This window comes from Manis javanica, chromosome 13 (genome assembly GCF_040802235.1).
Source record: "Manis javanica isolate MJ-LG chromosome 13, MJ_LKY, whole genome shotgun sequence".
Lineage (NCBI taxonomy): Eukaryota > Metazoa > Chordata > Mammalia > Pholidota > Manidae > Manis > Manis javanica.
This window is the reverse complement of record NC_133168.1, coordinates 97,775,713-97,797,618: the sequence shown is the minus strand read 5'-3', so window position 1 is coordinate 97,797,618 and position 21,906 is coordinate 97,775,713. Positions and strand designations below refer to the sequence as shown.

The 21,906-nt window shown below is 55.8% G+C and overlaps 1 protein-coding gene across 4 annotated transcripts; it reads left to right on the top strand.

Moving 5' to 3' along the window:
• The first annotated feature begins 3,402 nt into the window (after window positions 1–3,402).
• LOC140845718 (ral-GDS-related protein-like) lies at window positions 3,403–19,902 on the top strand. 4 transcript variants are annotated; one of them, XM_073220547.1, is made up of 4 exons: window positions 3,403–9,042; window positions 9,793–10,005; window positions 10,350–12,957; window positions 19,733–19,902. In XM_073220547.1, the coding sequence occupies exons 1-3, from the start codon at window positions 8,761–8,763 to the stop codon at window positions 10,506–10,508; spliced, it is 654 nt and encodes a 217-aa protein (XP_073076648.1). In that variant the 5' UTR covers window positions 3,403–8,760; the 3' UTR covers window positions 10,509–12,957; window positions 19,733–19,902. The 4 variants fall into 4 exon arrangements, with proteins under 4 accessions (XP_073076648.1, XP_073076647.1, XP_073076645.1 ...); XM_073220546.1 differs by having other exon boundaries at window positions 9,793–11,765; window positions 12,107–12,957; XM_073220544.1 differs by having other exon boundaries at window positions 9,793–12,957.
• The last annotated feature ends 2,004 nt before the right edge of the window (window positions 19,903–21,906 follow it).

Below are 21,906 nucleotides of genomic sequence, written 5' to 3'. Positions count from 1 at the left end.
CAAAAGCAGCAGGACACACATTCTTCTCAAGTGCACATGGCACATTTTCAAGAACAGATCATATACTAGGCCACAAAAAGAGCCTCAGGAAATTCAAAAGGATTGAAATTGTACAAACCAGCTTCTCAGACCACAAGGGTATGAAACTAGAACTAAATTACACACAGACGAAAAAGCCTACAATCACATGGAGGCTTAACAACATGCTCCTAAATAACCACTGGCTCAATGACCAAATAAACACAGAGATCAAGCGATATATGGCGAGAAATGACAACAATAATTCAACAACGAAAATCTGGGATGCAGCAAAGACACCGCCGAGAGGGAAGTATATTGCAGCACAGGCCTACCTCGGGGAAGAAGGGCAATCCCATATGGACACTGCAAACTCACAACCAACCAAGCCAGACAAAGAAGAAAAACTGAGGCCCAAAGTCAGTAGAGGGAGGGACATACTAAAGAGTAGAGCAGAAATAAATAAAATAGAGAAGAATAAAACAATAGAGGGAATCAATGAAAGCAGGAGCTGGTTCTTTGAGAAAATAAACAAAATAGTAAACCCCTAGCCAGACTTATCAAGAAAAAAAGAGAGTCAACGCACATGAACAGAATCAGAAATGAGAAAGGAAAATACAGTACTGACAGCACAGAAATATGAAGAATTATGAGAGAATACTATGAAAAATTATATGGAAAGAAACTGGATAACCTAGAAGAAATGGTCAACTTTCGAGAAAAACGCAACCTCCCACGGCTGAGCCAGGAAGAAACAAAACCTGAACAGACCAGGGGCCGCAGGGACGCTGACCCGGGAACCCCCGACGGCAAGGCCGACAGGCACCTCGGGAAACACTTCTGATTCCGAAGGCGCGGCCCCCGGCGGCCCGTCCCCCGCCGCCCCGACGCGGGCACCGCCGGGCCCCTCAGCGCGCCCGGCCCTCGCCCTCGAGGCCGCCGCCGAGAACCTCCACACGCGGCAGGACGCCCTCCGGCCTCCCGCCTGCGCGGCCCCCGGCCGGGCCCAGCGAGGACCCACCACCCGCGCAGCCCGCCGAGCCCTCGCGCGGCCGCCCCCTCAGCGGCGCCCCCGCGCCCGCAGGCGGAGGCACAGGTCCACGCGGACACCTACCTTCCGGCCCGCAGAGCCGTCGCTGTCGCCTTCACCCCTGAAGCGCGGCCCGCCCGGGACGCTCGGCCGCAGGTCCGCCGGGAGGAAGGCGCCGCCGAGCACAGCGCGGGTCCACCCTCACGCGGTCTCCGCGGGGCCCGCTGCGCGGACGGGGCGGCGGCCCGGAGCATGGACGGAGCCGCGGGACCTGCCTGGGCCTACGGCGCCCGCGAGGCTACCGACTCTTGAATGCGGCGGCGGCGGCGCCTGCAGCTACTCAGCAGCCGCCGGGCTCACTGGTTCCGCGCGCTCGCCCAATGGCTGCCGGCTCCGCGGCGCCGCCTGGCTTATTGGCCGCGAGTGCCGTCAGTCGGAGGCGGGCCTTCTCGAGACCTGCGCGCTCATTGGCCGCCAGGGCAGTCCCGCGCCGGCTGTCATTTTCTTCGATAGACTTTCTGATTTTTCATGAGATGACCCACGCGTTAGTTTTTTAAAAAATTAATCAATTAATTAATTTAGGTGTCCTTAATACACAATCACATGAGCAACAATGTGGTTACTAGATTCCCCCCATTAAGTCCCCCCCCACCCCATTACAGTCACTGACGATCCGCGTAGTGAGACGCTGTAGAGTCACTACTTGTCGTGTCCGTGTTGTACCGCCCTCCCCGCGCCCCCCCTGCCTTCTGTGCGCTGCCCCTGCTGCCCCTCTTTCCCCTTGTCCCTCCCTCCCGAGTCCCTTTCCCGCTGGTAACTGTCAGTCCGCTCTTGGGTTCTGTGCGTCTGCGGCTGTTTCGTTCCTTCAGTGTTTGCTTTGTTCTTATGCTCCACACGAGTGAAATCATTTGGTGCTTGTCTTTCTCCGCCTGGCTTGTTTCACTGAGCGTAATACCCTCTAGCTCCGTCCATGGTGTTGCAAATGGTAGGAGTCGTTTTCTTCCTATGGCTGAATAATATTCCATTGTGTATATGCACCACATCTTCTTTATCCATTCATCTACTGAGGGACACTTAGGTTGCTTCCATTTCTTGGCTATTGTAAATAACTCACCTGTTATTAAGTTATTTAATTTTCAAGGGACTGGGGATTTTCTACATATCTTTGTATTACGGATTTGTAACTTAATGCACTACGGTCAGAGAACAAATATATTTTGTATGATTTCAATTCTTTGAAATTTAGTTCAGTTTTGTGATCTATGTGATCAATATGTTATATGCTCCTGAAAATTCTGTTGTTGTGGAGTGGGATGTTCTATTAGTGTTGACTAGATCTAGTTGGTGGATACCATTCAGTTTTTCTGCATCTTTGCTGAGTTTTTTATCTACTTGTCCTATCGGTTACTGAGAAAAAAAGTGTTGACATATCCAAGTAGATTGATGGACTTGTCTGTGCTTTCCCTTGAGTTACATTAGTTTTTCTTTTCTTTCTGTTAGCATTTTGGGATGCTTTTAGGAGGTGCTGTAATATATCCTCCTGGCGAGTTTATACTTTCCTCATGATGTTTGGAGATGGGTGTGAGCGCGCGGGCCGGTCCCGCTGCCTCTGCGTGTCTTCGGCGCGGGCGCCCCGGCACTTGCACAGCGCACCTGCTGTTGCGGGAGAGCAGCGCGGGACGCGCGGCAGCAGGGTGCCCAGGGCGGCACGTGGCCGGCGGCGGGCGGCCCGGTCCGTGCCCGGGGTGGGGGGCGGGGCTCGAGGCCACGGACACCACCCTCGGGCGGCGGGCGCGCCCAGGGACCCAGGGACGGTGGTCCCCTCCTGTGGGGCCGGGCCTGCCCTACCTCCCTACCGTGGCCAGGAGGGGAAAAGCCCTGCCTCCGGGAGCGCAGCCCGGGCCCGGGGACGGGGGGTCTAAGGCCGGCGCTGGCCGGCGGGTGGGCGCGAGTGGAGGCGATAGGAGCGCAGGGCTTAGGGGCTCCCGCGCTGCGGAGGGAGCCCGGAGGGAGCCCAAGGCCTGCCTGCCTGCGGGCTGGGGAACCCGCCGGCCTGCCCGCGGGTTGGCCCTGCCTCTGGGCGGGGTTGCCAGGCTGAAGGCGGGTGTGCCCACCGCCACCCCCAGTCCCGGACGCGTGTGGGGGTGGGGGACGAGGCCCGGCAGCCGCAGGTGGTCACGGCGGGGCGGGGAAGGCGCTGGGCGGGGGGGGGGGCACCCGCGGTCAGCGGGCAGGAGGGGCAGGTGGCCGCGGACTCTCTTGTCCCCCCCGCCAACCCCCACTGGCCACAGGAGCTCTTTTCTCCGACTTTCTCTCTAAATAAAAGCCTCCCTGGCTTTCTTTCCTACCTTGATCAGTGTTTGCCAAGTTCAGTCTTTGACTCTGGGAACAAGAACCCCGGTATCATTTTAGTCTTTTAAAATTCCCCGTTCTGCCCCCTCATTGTTTCTGTGTCCCATCAAGTATTTTATCAGACCTGTCCTGTTTTATATTCCTGTGAATTACTTCCCTTTCCCCTTGAAGTCGCAGACCCTCACCCCTTCTCCTTGGTTCAGGATGACACACAGACCTCATTCTCCCCACGTAACCCCAGGGAGGGGAGATCCCAGGGCAAAACACATTTGCAAGCCAAATCAGGCAAAGGGAGAAATAGTGTTCAAAAGCCGTTTATTGCCTACAAGCAGTCGCCCTGCGTCTCCCTCCCTCTCTCTCCTGCTGCAGTGGAAGAGAGCCAATACTCCCACCAAGCTCTCCGGTCCAGGGAAGCCCTCGCTCGCCCATGGAGACGGAATACCTCTCTCCACCCCTTGGGAACCCCTGTGGATGCGGACACGCACTAAAGCCAGCCCAAGAGAGTCGGCAAATACTGCAATTTTACCCACACCCTGTCTGTGGAACAGATGTCTATGGCTTCCCTGGATGTACTTGACTAAATTTTGTTACTTTTCCTCCTGTTCATCTGTTTCCTGTCAATCTGTTTCTTACTCCAGCTAAGGGAACCTCAGGGAGAGGAGAAATTCTTCCTGCCACCACCGGTCAAGTAGCTGTTTACCAAGGGCTGAACCAGGACCTCCACCTTTTTGTTGGAAGGAGCAGGATCGTGTGGAGAAAATGGAAATTATAGCCAGGCTTCTTGCCTGGGTGTCACACGTTGTAGACCTGAAGGGCCTGTTAGCACGTCTATGGGATGTTCACAGAGAGGCTGGTCAGTCTTTGGAGTGTTAGGCAGAAAGTCAGCTATGAGCGGGATGAGAGGGAATTAAGGCCAGTAAAGCCCACTAAAAAAGGGACTCAAAGAGCATTCTGTCCCAGGGGCTGAGGAGGAGCAGAAAAGAAAAACAAAACGCTAGGGAAGTGGCGCAGGAATGTCTGCTTTGGACCCTTGCAAGCAGCTACTTCATGTGTCTGCACCCCAGCCTCTCTCCTACCATTTCCCCTTGAAAAGCCCTGACCCCTTGCGTGTCAGGAGGACGGCGGTTCTCTAAGGCAGGAGCCTGCCACTCCCTTATTTGCTAGCAAGTCAATAAACTATTCTTTCCTTTCCTCAAAACCTTGTCACTGTGTTTTGTGATTTGACCTCAGGGACGAGGACCGGGTCTTGGTATCACGAGCAGCACCCCCGACCCCGACCAAGTGCCCGCAGGGCCGCTCCCTCAGTGTCAGAGGCCACAGGGCCGAGCTGTCAGGGACGCAGAGCTCCCGGCTTCCTCCTTGCTAGCCACAGGGGACTGTGCCGGCCAGGAGTGCCTGCTGTGTGGCGGGTCAAGCACAAGCCTCTAGAACTCCCTGTAAAGTATACATTGAAAGCAGTACTGCCTTCCAGGAGAGCTTACAGACTGGAGTGACCACCAAGGCCTTGGAAGATGTCGGGTGGTGATTTCCACAGACCCTTATTGAAGTCACTCACTTGGCCTACTCAGAAAAAGGATGAATCTTGGAGATGACAGTGCATGATGGTCACCGTGATCGGAGTGTCTCAGATTGCAGTCACTGCTGCACATGGGGCTTCATCACTTGGTCCCCAAGCACCCAGTGTGTAAGTATTGGTCAGGAAAATGCTCTTTGTTCTCCTCCTGTGAGTAAAGACCAGCAGGGCAGTTATCTTTGAGCCGGCAAGGAGAGAAAACTATCTCAGAGGTATGTCCAATCTCCAGACTTAGGTTGTCCCTTAGTTCGAAGGAACCTTCCTGTCCTTTTCCTTCCAGAAGCCGTCACACTGGCCAATCCCATTGATGGCACTACGCCCACTGGACCCAGGGATCAGGAAGTACAACTTGTCTAAGCACCCTGATAGAGCAGTCACGGGTCAGAAGGTGGGAAATAAATGCAACACAAATTCAGGGGCCTTTCATCTTCGAGAAGTTTCTACAAGTCTATTGTGTGGGCATGCCTACCTCTCCTAAGGTGATGAATGAGGTGCTGTACCTGGACTCTCCTCCACCCCCCACACACAAAGGGCACAGCAGCCTGGTAGACCAACTTGCATTTCAGAGGCAGCACAGACCTCATTTCCAGTGTGCTACTCTGACCCATTTACTGATTGGTCTGAAAAGCACCTAGTCTGAGAGCAGCCTGGACCTTTGGAAGGTGGATGCCAGTAGATGGCAACACCTGGAACGCCTTTCATTGCTGCACCTTAGAGGTGCACCCCTGAAAACGGCCTACCGGGGGACTGACCTGCCCAAGATCACAAGGCCTGAACCCAAGCCTGACTTGCGTGGTGTTCCACGCCCCGTGCCAAGCCTGGTTGGCATTCTGCCATCTCCGAGTCTGTGCATTAGACACACGTGACACCAGCCCCCAGGAGCTGGACGGTCATCCATATATCCCTGGGGATGTCCCTAGGGAGGAATGTCTGGCGTGACCCTGCCTGTGCAGGTTGGGACGTTGGGCACCTCCTGGGAGATACTGTGGCCTCAGCGGGACAGGGAACTGGGGAGAAAAAGAGGCCTGAACTCAGCTGGACTCCTCAGAGCTGGGACCCTGGTGACACTGCCAAAGAGTGAGGGGAGGGCTCTTGTGGAGATCTGTGCAGTCGTGCTGGGCAAGGGCCAGGAGGGTGGGCAGTCAGCAGCCCAGAGGGGCATGTGGGCGTGTCTGAATGCAAGGAGGGGCCCCGGAAAAGGACCCTTGAAGAAGTGATGTCACTGAAGACACGCCCAGTAGAACCTGAATTGTGACCCGGACGGAACCCAGATCCTGGCCGCAGACCCCAGTCCTGCTCACTTGACCGGAGGCGCTCGACAGAGCAACATGCGGTCTTGTTGTGCGGAGCCTTCTGAAGGCGTGGGAGTCAGGGAAGCCGAGACGGAGAGTCCTGCTGCTCGCTGTGGGCGCTGGCTCAGTGACCTCCTCCACCGCCTCTGTCCATGTCTCCCGAGGAGCCCCGAGGTAACATAGGGTGGCCCAGAGCGGGCCCCTCCAGGGCCAGGCCACAGCGTGACCCATCCCGGGCTGAGCTTCCAATGGCTCTTCCTGTGTATGTGTGTGTGTTGGGCGTGGGGCATGGGTGGGACTGAAGGTTGGGGATGAGAGGGGCCGTTCCTGGGTGGCAGCATGTTCTGAGTTGGTGGACCCCTAGCAGGGCAGTCAATATCACAGCTCTGGTCTCAGCATTCATGACATGGAGGTGAGTGTTGGGACCAGGTACTTCCACGCACATGTTAATCCTGAGCCCGGGGGTGTCCTCTCCTTCCCTCAGGGACTGGATGTCTAGGCAGATGGCCCCGTGTGCCTGATCTCGGGGGCATGGTTTGGGGCCCACACTGGCGCCTGCGGGGAGGTCCGCGCAGCCCCAGGTGCCTCCTCCGCAGCTATGAGGGGCCAGCTTTGCAGAGCTCCACTCTGGGGTGCGACGTGGAGCTGGTGGATGAATTCACCTACTCCATCTCCCTGGACCCGGGGCAGGCTGTCTACACCCAGGACCCTGTTCCAAACCTGGCAACCTGCCAGGGCCCTCCCAGGGCTGCCCCATGAGAGTGGCCGACAGGCCCACTCCAGAGGGCCTGGAACCTCGTCCCTGGGGGCACCCCGTGCTTCTCATTGCTCGCACCGCAGGGGGCTGGAGGCTCTCGGGTGAGCTGCGAACCTCCCTCATCCTGGTGGTGCCTGGGTTTCCCACTGACTATATCCCTGCTGCCCCCCTCAGCCTGAATATGAGTCAACTATTCATGGGACTAAGGTCCCCAAAGTCAGGGATCCCTGGACACGCGTGAGAAGGAAGTGGAGAAAGCGCTCGGCACGAGTGGGACCAGCTCCAAACACCAGCCAGAGTGCTCCCGAGGCTACACTCCTTCCCGACCATGCTGACCACCCTACCACAGGCCAGCGGCTCCCCTGGTGAGTACCCAACCCCCTCCTCAGCACAGTCTGGCCTCTGCCCACAGTCCGTTCTGTGTCTTGAGCGTGCCCACATGTGTCTGAGCCATGGTGTGTTCCTCTGACAGGTAGAGTGGCTGGTGATCAGCCTGTTAGGGTGCCCATGGGGAACATGGGAGGAGCGTTAGAGGGGCTCCCCAGGCACTAGGTGCTGCAGAAAGGACTGCCGGCCAAGCTGGGCCACTTCGGGGCTATTACTTCTCTGTACCTGACGAAAAGCTTTCGGCGTCACCCGTCAGTGGCCTCAATTTGGAAAAGCACAAGGAAAGCAGCCTTGGGAGCAGAGGCTCGCGATTCCCTCTGTCTGGGCCCGGTCTTGTCCTCACTGAGTTCACATGAGGGGCCTCTGGGGACAGCAGAGGGGTACCTGGACAGGTTCTGCGGGGACTTCCTTCAGCAACAATAGGTGTGCAGCACCCATTTGGTGCAGGCCCTTTGGGCACACTTAGCATAACTGTGTGAAGGAAGCAGACACAATACTGGGACCCTGTTCCGGGGGGAGTCGGGAAGTCACTTGAGGTGTAATCCGCAGGTCATGGCCGGGGAGCGCCATGGGCGATGCCCTCACGGATTCCTCATGTGATGGGGGGCATGACGAGGGCCCAGAGAATGAACTGAGAATGTGAGTTTTCACCACGCCCAGAGGGGGCACCGCCCGTGTGCACAGAATGGGGGGAGGAGGCGTTTGGGGCTTGGGGCAGGGGGCGCCCAGCAGAGCCCAGCAGGTCACCCATCTTTGGATTCCCACGGGCCGGCTGACGACTGGGGACTTCCTACTCGGGAGGACGGGAGAGGATGGGGACCCAGGACAGACACGCAGGGTCAGGAAGGGGGGTGGCAGGTGCCTGGGCAGGCAGGGGAGGGCAGAGCGGCTGGAAACACCAGCCTTCTCACTCTGCCACCCACCTGCCTTATCGCAGCCCGAGGACAGGACTGGCTAGGCGCCTTCCCTGGGAGCCCGAGAGTGCGCCCGCGGTCCACCATGACAGCCAGCCTTCATCCACCCTGGAGGGCCAAGTTCTCCACCATTTGGTCCAGGAGGAGCACCTGGGGCCCACAGTGGCAGAGCTGGAAGGTGAGGGGCTGCAGCCAGGGGACCTTCTAACGTGGGCTTCCCTTCAAAGCCATGAGGGCTTTTCTGTCATTGTGGGGCGTGGGGAATCAGGCCCGGAGTGACCCTTTCTCTGTGTCCTGCTCCAGCACTACGTCAGAATAAACAGAGATGGCGCTGCCGGTACCTGTCGTGCCAGCTGTATCTACAGCCACTTAAGGAGCTCCCTGAGACCCCTGTGCTGGAGCTACACCCGGCGTCACCTGCTTCGGTCCCTGCAGAGATGGAGGACGTCCCAGCAGTGTCCTCAGTCCCGGTGCTAGCTGTGAGCACCGGGGACATCCCAGGAGTGGTCTCAGGCCCCGAGCTGGAGCCCCTTGAGCCCTCAGGCCCGGGGCTCAGGGCACCTGCAGGAATGGCACCAGGCCTGATAGAGCCAGAGGCAGACCCGGAGCCCACCAGCCCCTGTGCCGCGAGCACCCCCTGTGCCGTGAGGGAGGAGCCGCCCACCATCCTGCAGTTCACCCCCCGCCTGGTGGCTGAGCAGCTGACCCTGATGTGTGCGGTGAGCAGAGCGGGCTCTCGGGGTCGGGGCTGGGCCTTCCCTGTGTCACGGGCTGCCCGAGACCTGCCCTCCCCTGACGTGGACTCCTGTGATCTGGGCCCACGTCCCAGCTTCCGCACGACTCACCCTGTGCCCTGAGAGACCCTCCCCACGCCCAAGACTGCACTGAGCACAGGGGGACGGTAGGGCTGGCCCGTAGGGGTCCTTGCCGACCAACGAGGAGTGGAGGGAAGGTGGGCAGGGCCTGGCTGGGCTGGGAGGGGCAGGGCAGGGGAGGGGTGTTCAGGGAGGTGCTGCCAGGGCCTGAGGTCCTCCGGCCATTGGCCTGGCAGTCCTCCACAGCCTCGGCACTTCAGAGGCCCCTGCCATGGACCTGACGGCGTGGGAGACACAGACACCACCAAAGGCCCTGGGTGCAATCGTTTTGGGGAAACTACACCTGAGTGGGTACCGGGATCCACGGGGTGGCAGAATGGGAGGTAGATCCCCCAGGATGGCAGGGTGAGCTGCCTTGTGCTGCAGGGAGGAGGTGAGCGAGGGTGCCTGCGAGCAGAGCCCCTCCGTTCCCCACCACTGTGGGGCCATGTGCATCCGGTCCTGGGCGACTCAGTGGACGGGCTGCAAAGCCCGGATGGCCACAAGGCTCACAGCACACCCCCAGCTGCCTGGGCTCCAGCTCTGAACGGTCACCCTGCCTGGGCATGGGGGCACGAGGGGCACACCTGGATGACACACACTTGTCATCCCTAGGAGCTGTTCACCAAGCTGACATATTCTGAATGGAAGGCCAACCTTTGGCACCAGGCACCGACAAGAACCATTGAGCACCTAGCCCCCACCATCCATCAGATCAGGCAATCTGGTGCCACAGCTAACGTGGTCACCTCCTCCTGCCTTGGGGCCCCGAGCATGACGGACCGGGACAGGGCCCGAGTGGTGGAGTTCTGGATCTGGGTGGCCAAGGTGAGTCATGGGACAGCCCCTGGGGTCCATCCTGGCATCTTGGGACCGGCTCCCCTCCTTGGTCTGCTGTCAGGATGGGTGCCTGGGGCTGCCTACACAGTATCTGGGCCCCTCCTGCCTGGGGAATGTGGACCTGGACCCACAGGCCCCAGGGGGCGGGGGGCAGGGACAGTCATCCCTGGCCCCTTCCTTGGGTTGAGCTACAGTCCTCCACCCAGGAGGGCTGCTCAGCAGGTACCAGGTGTGCTGCGCTCCCTGGGTGTCTGTCTCCTTAAGGACAGGAATTCATGGGGGGACAGAAGCAGAGAAGCAGGCCATGCGCTCAGCTCTGTCTTCCCTCCCAGGAGTGTCTGGCCCTCAGGAACTTTGCTGCCCTACATGCCATTCTCTTGGCCCTGCAGTGCCCTGCTATTCGTCGTCTGGAGAGCACCTGGAGACATGTGTCCTGGTGGGTAGTCCTGTACCAGGGACCAGGGTACCTGAGGGGACAGGGATACCCCTAGGTCTGGGAGTGTCCCCTCAGTCGGCTGGGACCTCCTGGGAGGCGGCAGAGCCTAGGGACAGGGATGGCGGGCACTTGGGGCCCCCTGTGGGTTAGGTCAGCGATACCCCTGGAGGAATCAGTTCCCCGCAATGTCAGGTGTGGGGTGAAGCCAACTGGAGACCTCGAGCATGCGTTCTGCAGCAGGAGGTCTCTGCCCCAAGGACAGCGACCTGGCCCAAAGCAGATTCGCCCCTGGGAGAACTGGGAATGGAGGCCCCGGGTGGAAACAGCAGCCCCCTCCCCAGGCCACGGAGTCCCCAGGGCTCAGGGCCGTGCTGGAAAGCCTCCTGCAGGCTAGTGGGTCTCGTGGATGCCCCAGGAAAAGGGGTCTGCCCCCAAACTCTCCTTCTGGCCATGTTTCTCCCTGCTCCTGTCCCCTCCCCGTAGGAAGAGCTCCTGGATCTACAAAAAACTTAAAAACACGGACAAGGGGGTTAACAGGAAGCAGCACCTCAAGGTAAGTGGGGGCTGGGGGTCTGGAAGGGACGGGTCCATGGGGCAAGTCCTCTGCCGTGCTGTGGCCCAGCCTTGGGGCAGACTTGAGGTGTGCGCGGTGGGAGGGGGAGCTGATGGGGGAAGTAGGGTCCCCCAGGCCCCTAAGGCCCTCGTCTTTCTCCCTCCCTGGCCCCACTTGACTGGGGTCCTGGCATCCAGTGAGGACCCAGAGGACAGGCCCCTGGTCAGGGCTGGGGCTGGCGCGGGGTCGGCAGCAGGGGTGGGGCCCGTGACTGAGCAAGGTCGGCCTCTCCCTGGATCCTCTGAGACCGTTATCCTGGGGTGCGGACCTGCCAGGTGGGCAGGGTCCAGGGAGCACAAGACGGGCTTCAGCTTTGTGCACCCCACCTGCTTGTGTGAGGGGAGTCATGCTGATAGCCAGGAGACACTGAGACCTAAGGGCACCCTGGGAGGCAGGGAACTCTCCTGACACTCGGCAGGTGAGGAAGCCCCTTGGGGCATCCAGACGCCTTCTGAGGACACCTGTGATTATGGGTAAGTTCTGGAGCTGCGATTGGCCTACACTGAGAGCCTGCTGGAGGTGGGGACAGCATAGCTGCCAGGGGGCTCAGGCAAAGCATCCACCCACCACGGTCTGCTTGTGGGAGGCATGTGGGAGGGGAGCACGAGCACCTGAGTGTCCGGGGCCTTGCAGGAGGCGACAGCCACCATGATGCAACAGCTGTGGGCCCCCAAGGGATCCCAGGATATGAAGAAGCAGGTGAGAGTGGCGTGGCGCGTGTCACGGGCGGTGGGGGTGACCCTGCACCTGCTCCTGGTCCCACCAGCTCTGAACTGCCAGCTCTGGTGTGACCAGGAGGGCGAGAGCAGCTGGGTACAGGGGGAAGGTGGAGGACAGGTGGAGGGACCACAGGTCCTGGGATTGGCCAAAAGCCAGCCCTGGGAGTGCCCGGGAGGGTACAGCAGGGTGAAGGGAGGGGAGGGAGGCAGCACAGGGTGGTCCACAGGAGATGGGGGCTGCGGGTATGGGGTTCAGGGGAGGCCCTGTGGGATTCCCTGGTGCAGGTGGGGACTCATCAACTCCCCACCCCGGTGGCACAGGGCATGGTCCCGTTCCTCGGAGTGTTTCTGGATGACCTGCTCGCAGACAAACTCCTGAAACATAGGGAAAACGTGAGTGAACCAGCAGGGCACAGGGGGTCAGGATAGTCAGCATTAGAGAGGAGACAGCGCCCACTGAGCCTGGACGTCACAGCACCAGCCTCACCAACCTCCTTAGTGCCCCCAACTCTACCCCAGGAGCTGGGCTTCTTGGAGAGGGATGGAGTCAAGAACCCATGGGCAGGACCCTGTCTGGCACATCCCCTGGGTTTAACGTATCTTCACACAGTTGAGACATGCAGAGCTGAGGACACTAAAGGCTTTGTCAGGTGGGGGGTGGGGGTGGCATCAAGGACACCTTCCTGGAGGAGGAGCTGGAGACCCAATACAAGGAACAGGCAGGGTTGGTTGGCATTGGAGTAAAGGCAGATTCCAGTGAGCAAAGATCCAGGACCATCCCAGTGACCACTCCTCACCCCCCTCCTTGTCTACATCCTGTACTTCCTCTGCCACAGGTCACTGACATCCTAGATGAGATCATGGCATACAAGGGTGTGGCCACGCTGTATGACCTGGATCCCGAGAAGCGCTTCCTGTCCTTTTTCCGGTCCGTGGAGCCCCTGGATGAGCAGCAGAGGTGAGGCCGGCAGGAGTCAGGCGTGGGCTGCAGCTGCCCGCAGGCTCTGGGAGAAGGTACCCTGACGTGTGCCTCCAGGGGCTCACAGGTGTCCTTCTGTTCCGCAGCTACAACCTGTCCTGCGAGCTGGAGCCAGAGGGCCAGAGGGCCGGCAGAAAGTGGCTGTTGCAGTTCTTCAAGTCCGACAAGATTTAACCTTCCTGACCAGGGCCAGGTGAGTTTCCGTGCAGGGGTGATCGGCAGGGGGTGGGCTGCTCCACAGCCTCAGGGAAGCTTCTGGCCACATGGGGTGTGGGGGCGTCCTAAAGACAGGTGGGCCTGTGATCCCAGCTGCACGACAGACCAGTCCTGTCAGACTGAAGGGTGGTTCCCCTCCCCCTCTGGGACTCAGCCTCCTCCTCTGTGAGTAGGGAACGCCCAGGACGCTTCCCGAGACACGGACACCCCGGAGGCTGGTGATTGACAGGACCCTTCGTACAGGGCCAGAAGCCCAGAGGGCAGTGGGGACGGGATGGAAGCAGGATAACGGGGGGAACCCGGGATAACCTGCCTCTTCTGTTCACCTGTGTGGCCCTGCAGCTGCCGTCCTCTTCCTCCCCCTCCTCATCCTCAGCCTCTGCTGCGGCAGGTCCTCTGGCACCTCCTCCATCAGTCGGCAGACCCGGGCAGCTCCCCAGGCTGCCGCAGCACCCTCAAGGACCTGTACGTAGCTGCAGCCAATCTGGCCTCCTTCGTGCTGGGTCGTCCCCTCTGATCGTGGCCCGTTGGACAGAGGCGAGCTGCCCCACCACGCGGAGGGTGTTACCAATTGTGCACGTGGCCTCCCGTATTGTCAATACCACCTGCTGCCTGGGTGCCATCAGCCACCGAGTTGTAGCCACACGGTTCCAGGAAAAGTTGGGGCCGTCCTCACCAGGCCTGGACATTCCTGGGATGGACACAGACACGGCGCAGTGCTGCGCGGAACCACGACCTCCTGGGTGCCCAGAGGAGCCATCTGAGGATGCAGGGGTGGACAGCGGTCACAGGTTCCCAGGGGTGGCCCTGAGCAACTTCCACCCCTCATCCCTAAGAAACAGCCTCCCTGGGGATAAAAGACGGCGGGGTGAGAGGTGAGACAGAGACCTCCTCCCAAAACCACATATAATATGAAAATATAATTCATACAACACAGCCTGAAAGAATAACAGGAAAGAAGGCTACGCAGACTGCACACACCTAGAGAAAAGAGCAGACCTCGCGGAACAGGGTAAGGTTCCAGAGCTGTGACCCGGCGGGACTCGAGCCCTTCCCCAACCCCAGCGCATCGGCAGGAGTAAGAGACACACACCAGGGACGGGATGGACGCCTGGCACTGCTGAACACCCAGCTCTGGAGATCTGTTCGGAACACAAACCTACATTGCATGGTGCTCTGGTGATTAGCGGGGCTGGAATACCTGGAGAGATGGAGATTCCCGCTGCTTGTGGAGAACAGGGATTCATATCCGGCTGCTCTGGGCGGGCAGTCTCAAAAACTTCCTAAAACCAAGAGGGCTGCTGAAGGGGCAAGGATTGCACAGAGCTTACTGCTCAGGAGAAAGGACAGGTAGACAGAATTGGGTGGGTGCACTCTGCCCAGCAGGTTGGGAACTTAAAACGATCTTCAGGCGCTACATCCCTCTGGCTGGCCACGCAGCTCCGAGGACCCCCACGCTGATATGCAGCCTGCTGTGTCTTCCTCCTGGCTAGACTGTACCTGGCTCGCAAACCGCCTGCCCCTGCCCTGGCATCACGCCAACCAGACGGACGTCCCGCCTACTCCAGGTACAAACACAAAGCACAGAGGCTGACACCTGTGTGTGCGGCCACTGGTTCTGGCCGTGGAGAGAGGCACAGCAGCTGGGAAACAGGGAACAGCTCTGTCCTCCCCGAAGGCACCAGCACCACTCCCCTGCGACCCCCAGCACTTACAAACATGAAACCTCAAAAGAACCTCGTTCAAAGCAAACTCTAAACACTAGAGAAAGGATGGAGTGAGACTGAATTAATAAATCTTCCTGAAAGAGATTTCAAAGTAAAAATCATAAACATGTTCATGGAGGTACAGAAAAATATTCAAGAACTCAGCAACGAATTTAGGAAGGAGATCCAATCGCTCAAGAGCACAATAGAGGGTATTAAAAGCAGGTTGGATACGGTGGAGGAGATGATAAATCAAAGAGAAATTAGGGAAGGGAAATACAAAGAAGCTGAACAACAGAGAGAAAAAAGGATCTTCAGTAATGAGAAAATACTGAGAGAAATGTGTGACCAATCCAAATGGAACAATATTCATATTACAGGGGTAGTAGAAGAAGAAGAGAGAAAAATGGGTGGAAAGTGTCTTTCAGGAGGTAATTGCTGAAAGCTTCCCCAATCTCAGGAAGGACATAGTCTCTGAGGCCACGGAGGTGCACAGATCTCCCAACACAAGGGACCCAAGGAGGATAACACCAAGACATATAATAATTAAAATGGAAAAGATCAAGGATAACGACAGACTATTAAAAGCAGCCAGAGAGAGAAATTAGATCACATACAAAGGAAACCCCATCACGCTGTCATCAGACTTCTCAGCACAAACCTCACAGGCCAGAAGGGTGTGGCATGGTACATTTACTACAACGAAGCAGAAGGGCCTCGAACCAAGAATACTTTATCCAGCCAGATTATCATGTAAATTTGAGGGAGGGATTAAACAATTTCCGGATAAGAAAAACCTGAGAGAATTTAGCTCCCACAAACCATCCCTACAGTGTATTTTGGAGGGACTGCTACAGATGGAAGTGTTCTCAGGGTTAAATAACTGTCACCAGAGGTAATAAAAAGGGATGGACAGAGAGTCCAGAATATGATACATAACATATAAAGAATGGAGAAGAAAAAAAGGGAGGAAAAAAAGACCTTTATATTGTGTTTGTCATAGCACAATAAGTGAGGTAAGTTAGGCTCTTAGTAAGGAAGTTACCCTTGAACCTTTGGTAACCACGAATCAAAAGCTTGCAATGGCAATGAGGACATACCTACCGATAACCACCCTAAATGAAAATGGTCTCAATGCACCAATCAAAAGACACAGAGTCACTGAATGGATAAAAAAACAAGACCCAACTATATGCTGCCTACAAGAGACTCACTTCAAACCCAAAGACATACAAAGACTAAAAGTGAATGGATGGGAAAAGATATTTCAAGCAACCTATAGGGAGAAGAAAGCAGGGGTTGCAGTACTTTTATCAGACTGAATACACCTCAAAACAAAGAAAGCCACAAGAGACAAAGAGGGACATTGCGTGATGATAAAGGGGTCAATTCAACAAGAGGATATACGCATCATAAATATCTATGCACCCAACACAGTATCACTTACATATGTGAAACAAATACAGAATTCAAAGGGGAACTAGAATGCAATGCATTCACTATAGGAGACCTCAACAGTCCACTCACTCCAAGGAACAGATCCCCCAGACAGAATATAAGGAGACAGAGCCATGGAACAACACATTACAACAGATGGACCTACTGGACGTCTACAGAACTCTCCACCCAACAGCAACAGGATACACATTCTTCTCAAGTGCGGCACATGGAACATTTTCAAGAATAGATCATATACTCGGCCACAAAAAGAGCCTCAGGAAATTCAAAAAGATTGAAATTGTACCTCCCAGATTCTCACACAACAAGGGTATGAAACTAGAAATAAATTACGTAAAGAAAATGAAAAAGCCTACACACACATGGAGACTTAACAACATGCTTCTAAATAACCAACGGATCAATGACCAAATAAAAACAGAGATCAAGCAATATATGGAGACAAATGACAATAATTCAACAACACAAAACTTGTGGGACACAGACAAGGCGGTGTAAGAGGGAAGTACATGGCAATACAGGCCTACCTCAGGAAAAAAGAACAGTCCAATATGAACAGCTGAAACTCACCGTTAACCAAACTAGAAAAAGAAGAACAAATGAGGCCCAAAGTCAGTAGAGGGAGGGACATAATAAAGATTACAACAGAAATTAAATCGAGAAGAATAAAACAATAGAAAGAATCAATGAAAGCAGGAGCTGGCTCTTCGAGAACATAAGCAAACTAGATAAAACCCTAGCCAGACTTATCAAGAAAATAAGAGTCGACATGCATAAACAGAATCAAAAATGACAAAGGAAAAATCACTACGGACACCACAGAGATACAAAGAAGTACTAGAGAATACTATGAAAAATTATATGCTAACAAACTGGATAACCTAGGAGAAATGGACAACGTTCTCCAAAAGCACAACCTTCCAAGGCTGACCCAGAGAGAAACAGAAGATCTGAACAGACCAGTTACTGGCAACAAAACTGAATTTGTAATAATAAAAGTACCTCAGGACAAAACCCCCGGAATAGAGGGCTTCACCACTGAATTTTACCAAACATTTAGTGAAGAACTAATAATACCTATTTATTCTCCTCAAAGTCTTCCAAAATGTAGAAAAGGAAGGAATACTTCCAAACGCATTCTATGAGCCCAGCTGATGAACATAGATGCAAAAATTCTCAACGAAATACTAGCAAACCGACTGCAAAAATGCATCCAAAAGACCATCCATCATGATCAAGTAGGATTTATTGTGGGGAAGCAAGGATTGGTACAGTATTAGAAAACCCACCATCATCATCCATATCAACAGAAAGAAGGACAAAAACCAGATGATCATCTCCATGGATGCCAAGAAAGCATTTGACAAAATTCAACACCTATTCATGATAAAAACTCTCAACAAAATGTGCACAGAGGGCAAGCACCTCAACATAATAAAGGCCATAGATGACAAGCCCACAGCCAACATCATATTGACAGCGAGAAGCTGAGAGCCTTTCCTCTGAGATCTGAAACAAGACAGGGATGCCCACCCTCCCCACTTTTCATCAACACAGTACTGCAGGTCCTTGGCACAGCAATCAGAAAGCGCAAAGAAATAAAAGGCATGCAGATTGGTAAGGGAGTCAAACTGTCCCTGAATGCAGATGACATGATATAGTACATAAAAAACCCTAAAGAATCCGCTCCAACACTACGAGAACTAATACCTGAATTCAGCAAAGTAGCAGGATACAAAACTGGGAAGCACGGGGGAGGGCTGCTCTGGGCCCAGGCACGGGGCTCTGGGCACAGCCCGTCATCAGAACCCACAGAGAAGCCATGTGGCCGAAGCTGCCAGCACCATCCATGCCCGCAGCTGCTGCTCCAGGGGCAGGGACATCAGGAGCCTGTCCCATCCTCTGCTGCAGTGGGCAGATCCTCTGGGTGCCCAGTGTATGGACACAGCCCCGGCCCCTCCCTTCAGGGGAGGCCTGTTGCCCACCACTGAATTTTCATGTGAAACCTTCATAAGAGTGTATATCAATAATACCTTAATAATAATAAAAAAAAAAAGAAATAGCCTCCCTGAGGGCAGTGTGATGTGGATGTTGTTCCTGGGGGTCACCCCTGTGCAGGTGGGATGCAGTCAGTGAGAGGACTGCCCCCACACTGCTCTTTCTTCTCAAAGCTCTGCCCCACAGGCAGACATCGTGTGCCCCCCGACCCACCCCGGCCCTCAAACTCTCTGACGCAGGGGCGCCCTGACCTCCGCCAGGTTGCCCTTCATCCTCTGTCCTCCCCCATAAGGTGCTCAGGAAGAGCGGAGCGCTCTAAGCCCCAGGCGGGCACACCTTGGCAGCACTGGGGAGGGCTGCCCAAAAAGAACCTGGGCCTTACTGCCTGTCACCTATAGATTATGATCAGACATGAAAATCTATTGATTAGAAGCCCCGGGGTGTCTCCTCACGTCTGGGACACCAATGCCCATGTAACCCAAGTAGATCCCAGGGCTGCAGGCCACCAGTCTAGCTGTGTCCCATTGATGAGACACAGCTGCCCCACACGTTCCAGAAATTCTGTTGCCAAAAACATTGAACTTGGACTCTGAATGCACCTTCAGGAGGTGCGTGCCTTCCATTGGGGGGGCTTTCTCTGAGCCCAATTTCTCCACGCTTCACAACTCACAGCACCCCCCAAAACTCCCCGGTCCCCAGTCCTACCCCATGGTGCCCCTCAGCCGCCCATCCCCAGAGCAGGCTGATGTGAGGCCCCTGGTGTCCTGCTCCTGGGTCCTGGCTGAGTGGCCTGAAATCTGTGACAAATGGCTGGGGAGGCTGAGCAGAGGCACATGGCTCTGATTCTCCCCACACGCTCCCCCAGGGCTCTCAGGATGTGTTCACCCTCCCAGGAGGGGAGGCCTGGCCTGGAGGGGAGTTCCAGGATCAGCACAAGCACCCCTTTGGGGGACTCCAGGCTGGAGACAGTCTCCAGGCCTTATGCTGCAGGGGGAGCCACAGATTGGGCACTGGGGAAGCGGGCGTGGGCCCTACTGACAACCTCAGGTGACCAGGTGACAGGAGGTAAAATCGGGACACCCAGGCCAACTTCCTTTCCCTGGTCCTGCCCACAGCACCCTCAGAGCCATCTGCCTGCACGGTGGTCCCAGGGATGACCTCAGGCTCCCCAGCCACATAGGGAGGGAGGTTTGGGCAGGAGGACGGGAGACGGGCCCCTAGCAAGGCAGGCGCCCAGGTCAGACCTGTCATCCTGCACGGACCACCAGCCTCAACCTGACACAGAAGAGCTCTGGGCCCAGAAACAAAGCAGCAGCCCTGGGCCTGCTGGTTGGTCACTGGGCCAGCGGTCCGTCCTGCCCAGGGTCTGTGCGTTACAGCCTAGACCGCTGGTGCAGGGACACCAGGATCACACGGCGGCGTGGCCACCCTGACTGTGGGCTGCAGCCCACCTTCTCCACCCGGCGTGTGCTGGGGAGGTGGCTGGGCCCTCTGGTCCCTGGTGCGCTCCTCTGCACCCAGGCACGGGCTCTGGGGGCTCCCCGTCTTTGGGCTCTTCCGAGAAGCTGATGCTGGTGTTCTTGTTCACAGGCTCAGAGAATGAACTTTGCAAGCACTCAAGGAAGGTGAGCATGGGCGAGGCTTCTATTTACAGATAACGCAGAGGACAGAGCTCCTGGCTTGCCCCTGCCCGAAGGGGACAAGAGAGCCCTGGGGTGATGCACTGTCTAGGGGATGTAGAGGCAGGTGAGAGACAAAGGGCCAGGGATGCAGACCTGCTGAACGGTCCCCAAATGCTTATCTTTGAAGAGACACTTAACTTTCCTACTTGCCTACATTGCACATCATTTGGTTAGGGCTAGAGGAAGAAAAGCAGCATCTGGGTAGTTAAAGAAAATGAGCTGGGCCTTTGAGCAGCTACGGTACATTTTACAACAGCCTCATTGAATGGACACAGTGAAGACATGGGCGATGCTGCGGTCTTTTCGTATGTGGGGGATATTCAAACATTTCAGGCCAAGTCACTCCTGGCTTCTTAGTTTTATTTCATCTCACACAACAACGCTTATATTACTTCAGAGAATGAATGTGACTGACTTTGCTTAATTGTCTGATACGGAGTTTCAGTAGGGGTTTTATTCCGGAGGCCCTCACCCAGCTCTGTCTGCACCCACGGTCCCTGCCTCGCCAGCACTCATGCCCCGTGGCTTCCCTCCCCACCTGCAATTCCCTCCGAGTTCCTCCTCCAGGCTTCCCTTCCACACTCCCCAAGCTCTCTGCTCCCATGCTCGCACCCCTCTCCCCCCGCCCTACCAGCCTTCCCCTTCCCCCACCCCTCCCCTGGGCTGGGACTCCTGTTAGGAGGGCTTGTGTGTTCTCCTGGGTTCTTGTCCCCTTGCCCCGCTGCAGCAAAGAACTGAGCGGCAGAGACACAGTAGTGAAGGAGAGTAAAAGTTTCATTTAAAGAGAAAAAGTGTGCCCTCAGAGAGAGGGGACTGTGGGCTACCTCAGAGAGAGGCACACTGAAAGGGTGAGGGTTCCCCGTTTTAAGGATTTTTCAGGAATATGACAGAGGGCTAGGGGTGTGGACTTCTTAAGTGGTCTCAAGATGAGACATGAAGTTTCTTATCAGTCCTCCGGGTAATTCTGCAAAATTAACTTAACACAAGAAATGCACTGCTCGGATTCCCTCCACAATAGCAGCTTCCTGGTTGGGGAGCATATCAATTAAGACTGCCTTTCCTGCCTCCAAGGTGGGCTGAGTTACTGTATGTTCGCTGAAGAGTATGCTAAGTGTGGATAAAATGAAAATTCCTGGGGCCAGGATTCTCACCTGGGCCTAGTCGGCTAGCTCACTACTCATGTGGGCAATCGGTTGCTGCTGACTCTATATAAAAGTGCTCCCACCCAGTGCTCTGGGTGACACGGTGACACGGCTGCGAGGCTGCAGGAGAGCAGAGCAGAGGCTGGAGTGGTGGCAGCGCTGAGGTCAGAGGCCTAGAGGATGTCTGCAGGACGGCTGTGCAGGCAGAGAGGCCCAGGGGCAGAGACCGGCTTGCTGCATGCAGACTCGCTCTCATTGGATGGCATGTTAGGGATTGACCTGCCACGGTGGAAATAAAGTTGGGTATAGCCCTTCCACCCCGAGAGCGGTTTACTGTCATTGCTTTGATCACATTGAATCCATAGCGAACTTGCCTGGGGTTGAAATCGATCAGCAGGACATTAAAACTCTTACTTCTTCACTTCCTGGGCTTTGAAATGCAATCTTAGCTTTACGATCGACTCTTTCCTGTCTTACTGTGCTGCGATGGCTGGGCTGGCGTGCTACGTGAACTGTCCAGTCCGCAAATTACTTGCATATACGGGGATGGAGGAGGAGAAAGAGCACATAGGTACAGGTAAAAAAATAAGCTGGGCCTTTAAGCAGGCTACGTGAGTCTCACCATGACATGATTCACTAAACACAATCAAGACAAGGGTGTGCCGAGAGACCTTCCTTTGTCTGGGGAATACTCAAGCATTCCAGGCCAGTTACTCCTGGCTTCTGGAACTTTAAGTGATCTCACTGAAGAATGCCTATATTCTTAGTTTGCTATTTTTACCCTAGAGAAGGCACAAGCACAAGGTGCCAAAGAGCCCCGTGCACCTTATTAAGAAGTGCAGACTCTATTTCATTGGCCATACAGGGTCAGAGAAGGGTTCTGAGCAGTGAAATATGATCACTTTCTGATAGGTAGGTCATCTACACTAGTGAGGGGGAA

Bases quoted from the DNA above. Each gene is read 5' to 3' on its own strand.
- LOC140845718 (XM_073220546.1), top strand. From the start codon at position 8,761: ATGGAGGACGTCCCAGCAGTGTCCTCAGTCCCGGTGCTAGCTGTGAGC. The intron at 9,043-9,792 runs GTGAGCAGAGCG...TGTCATCCCTAG, and splicing joins AGCTGACCCTGATGTGTGCG to GAGCTGTTCACCAAGCTGAC.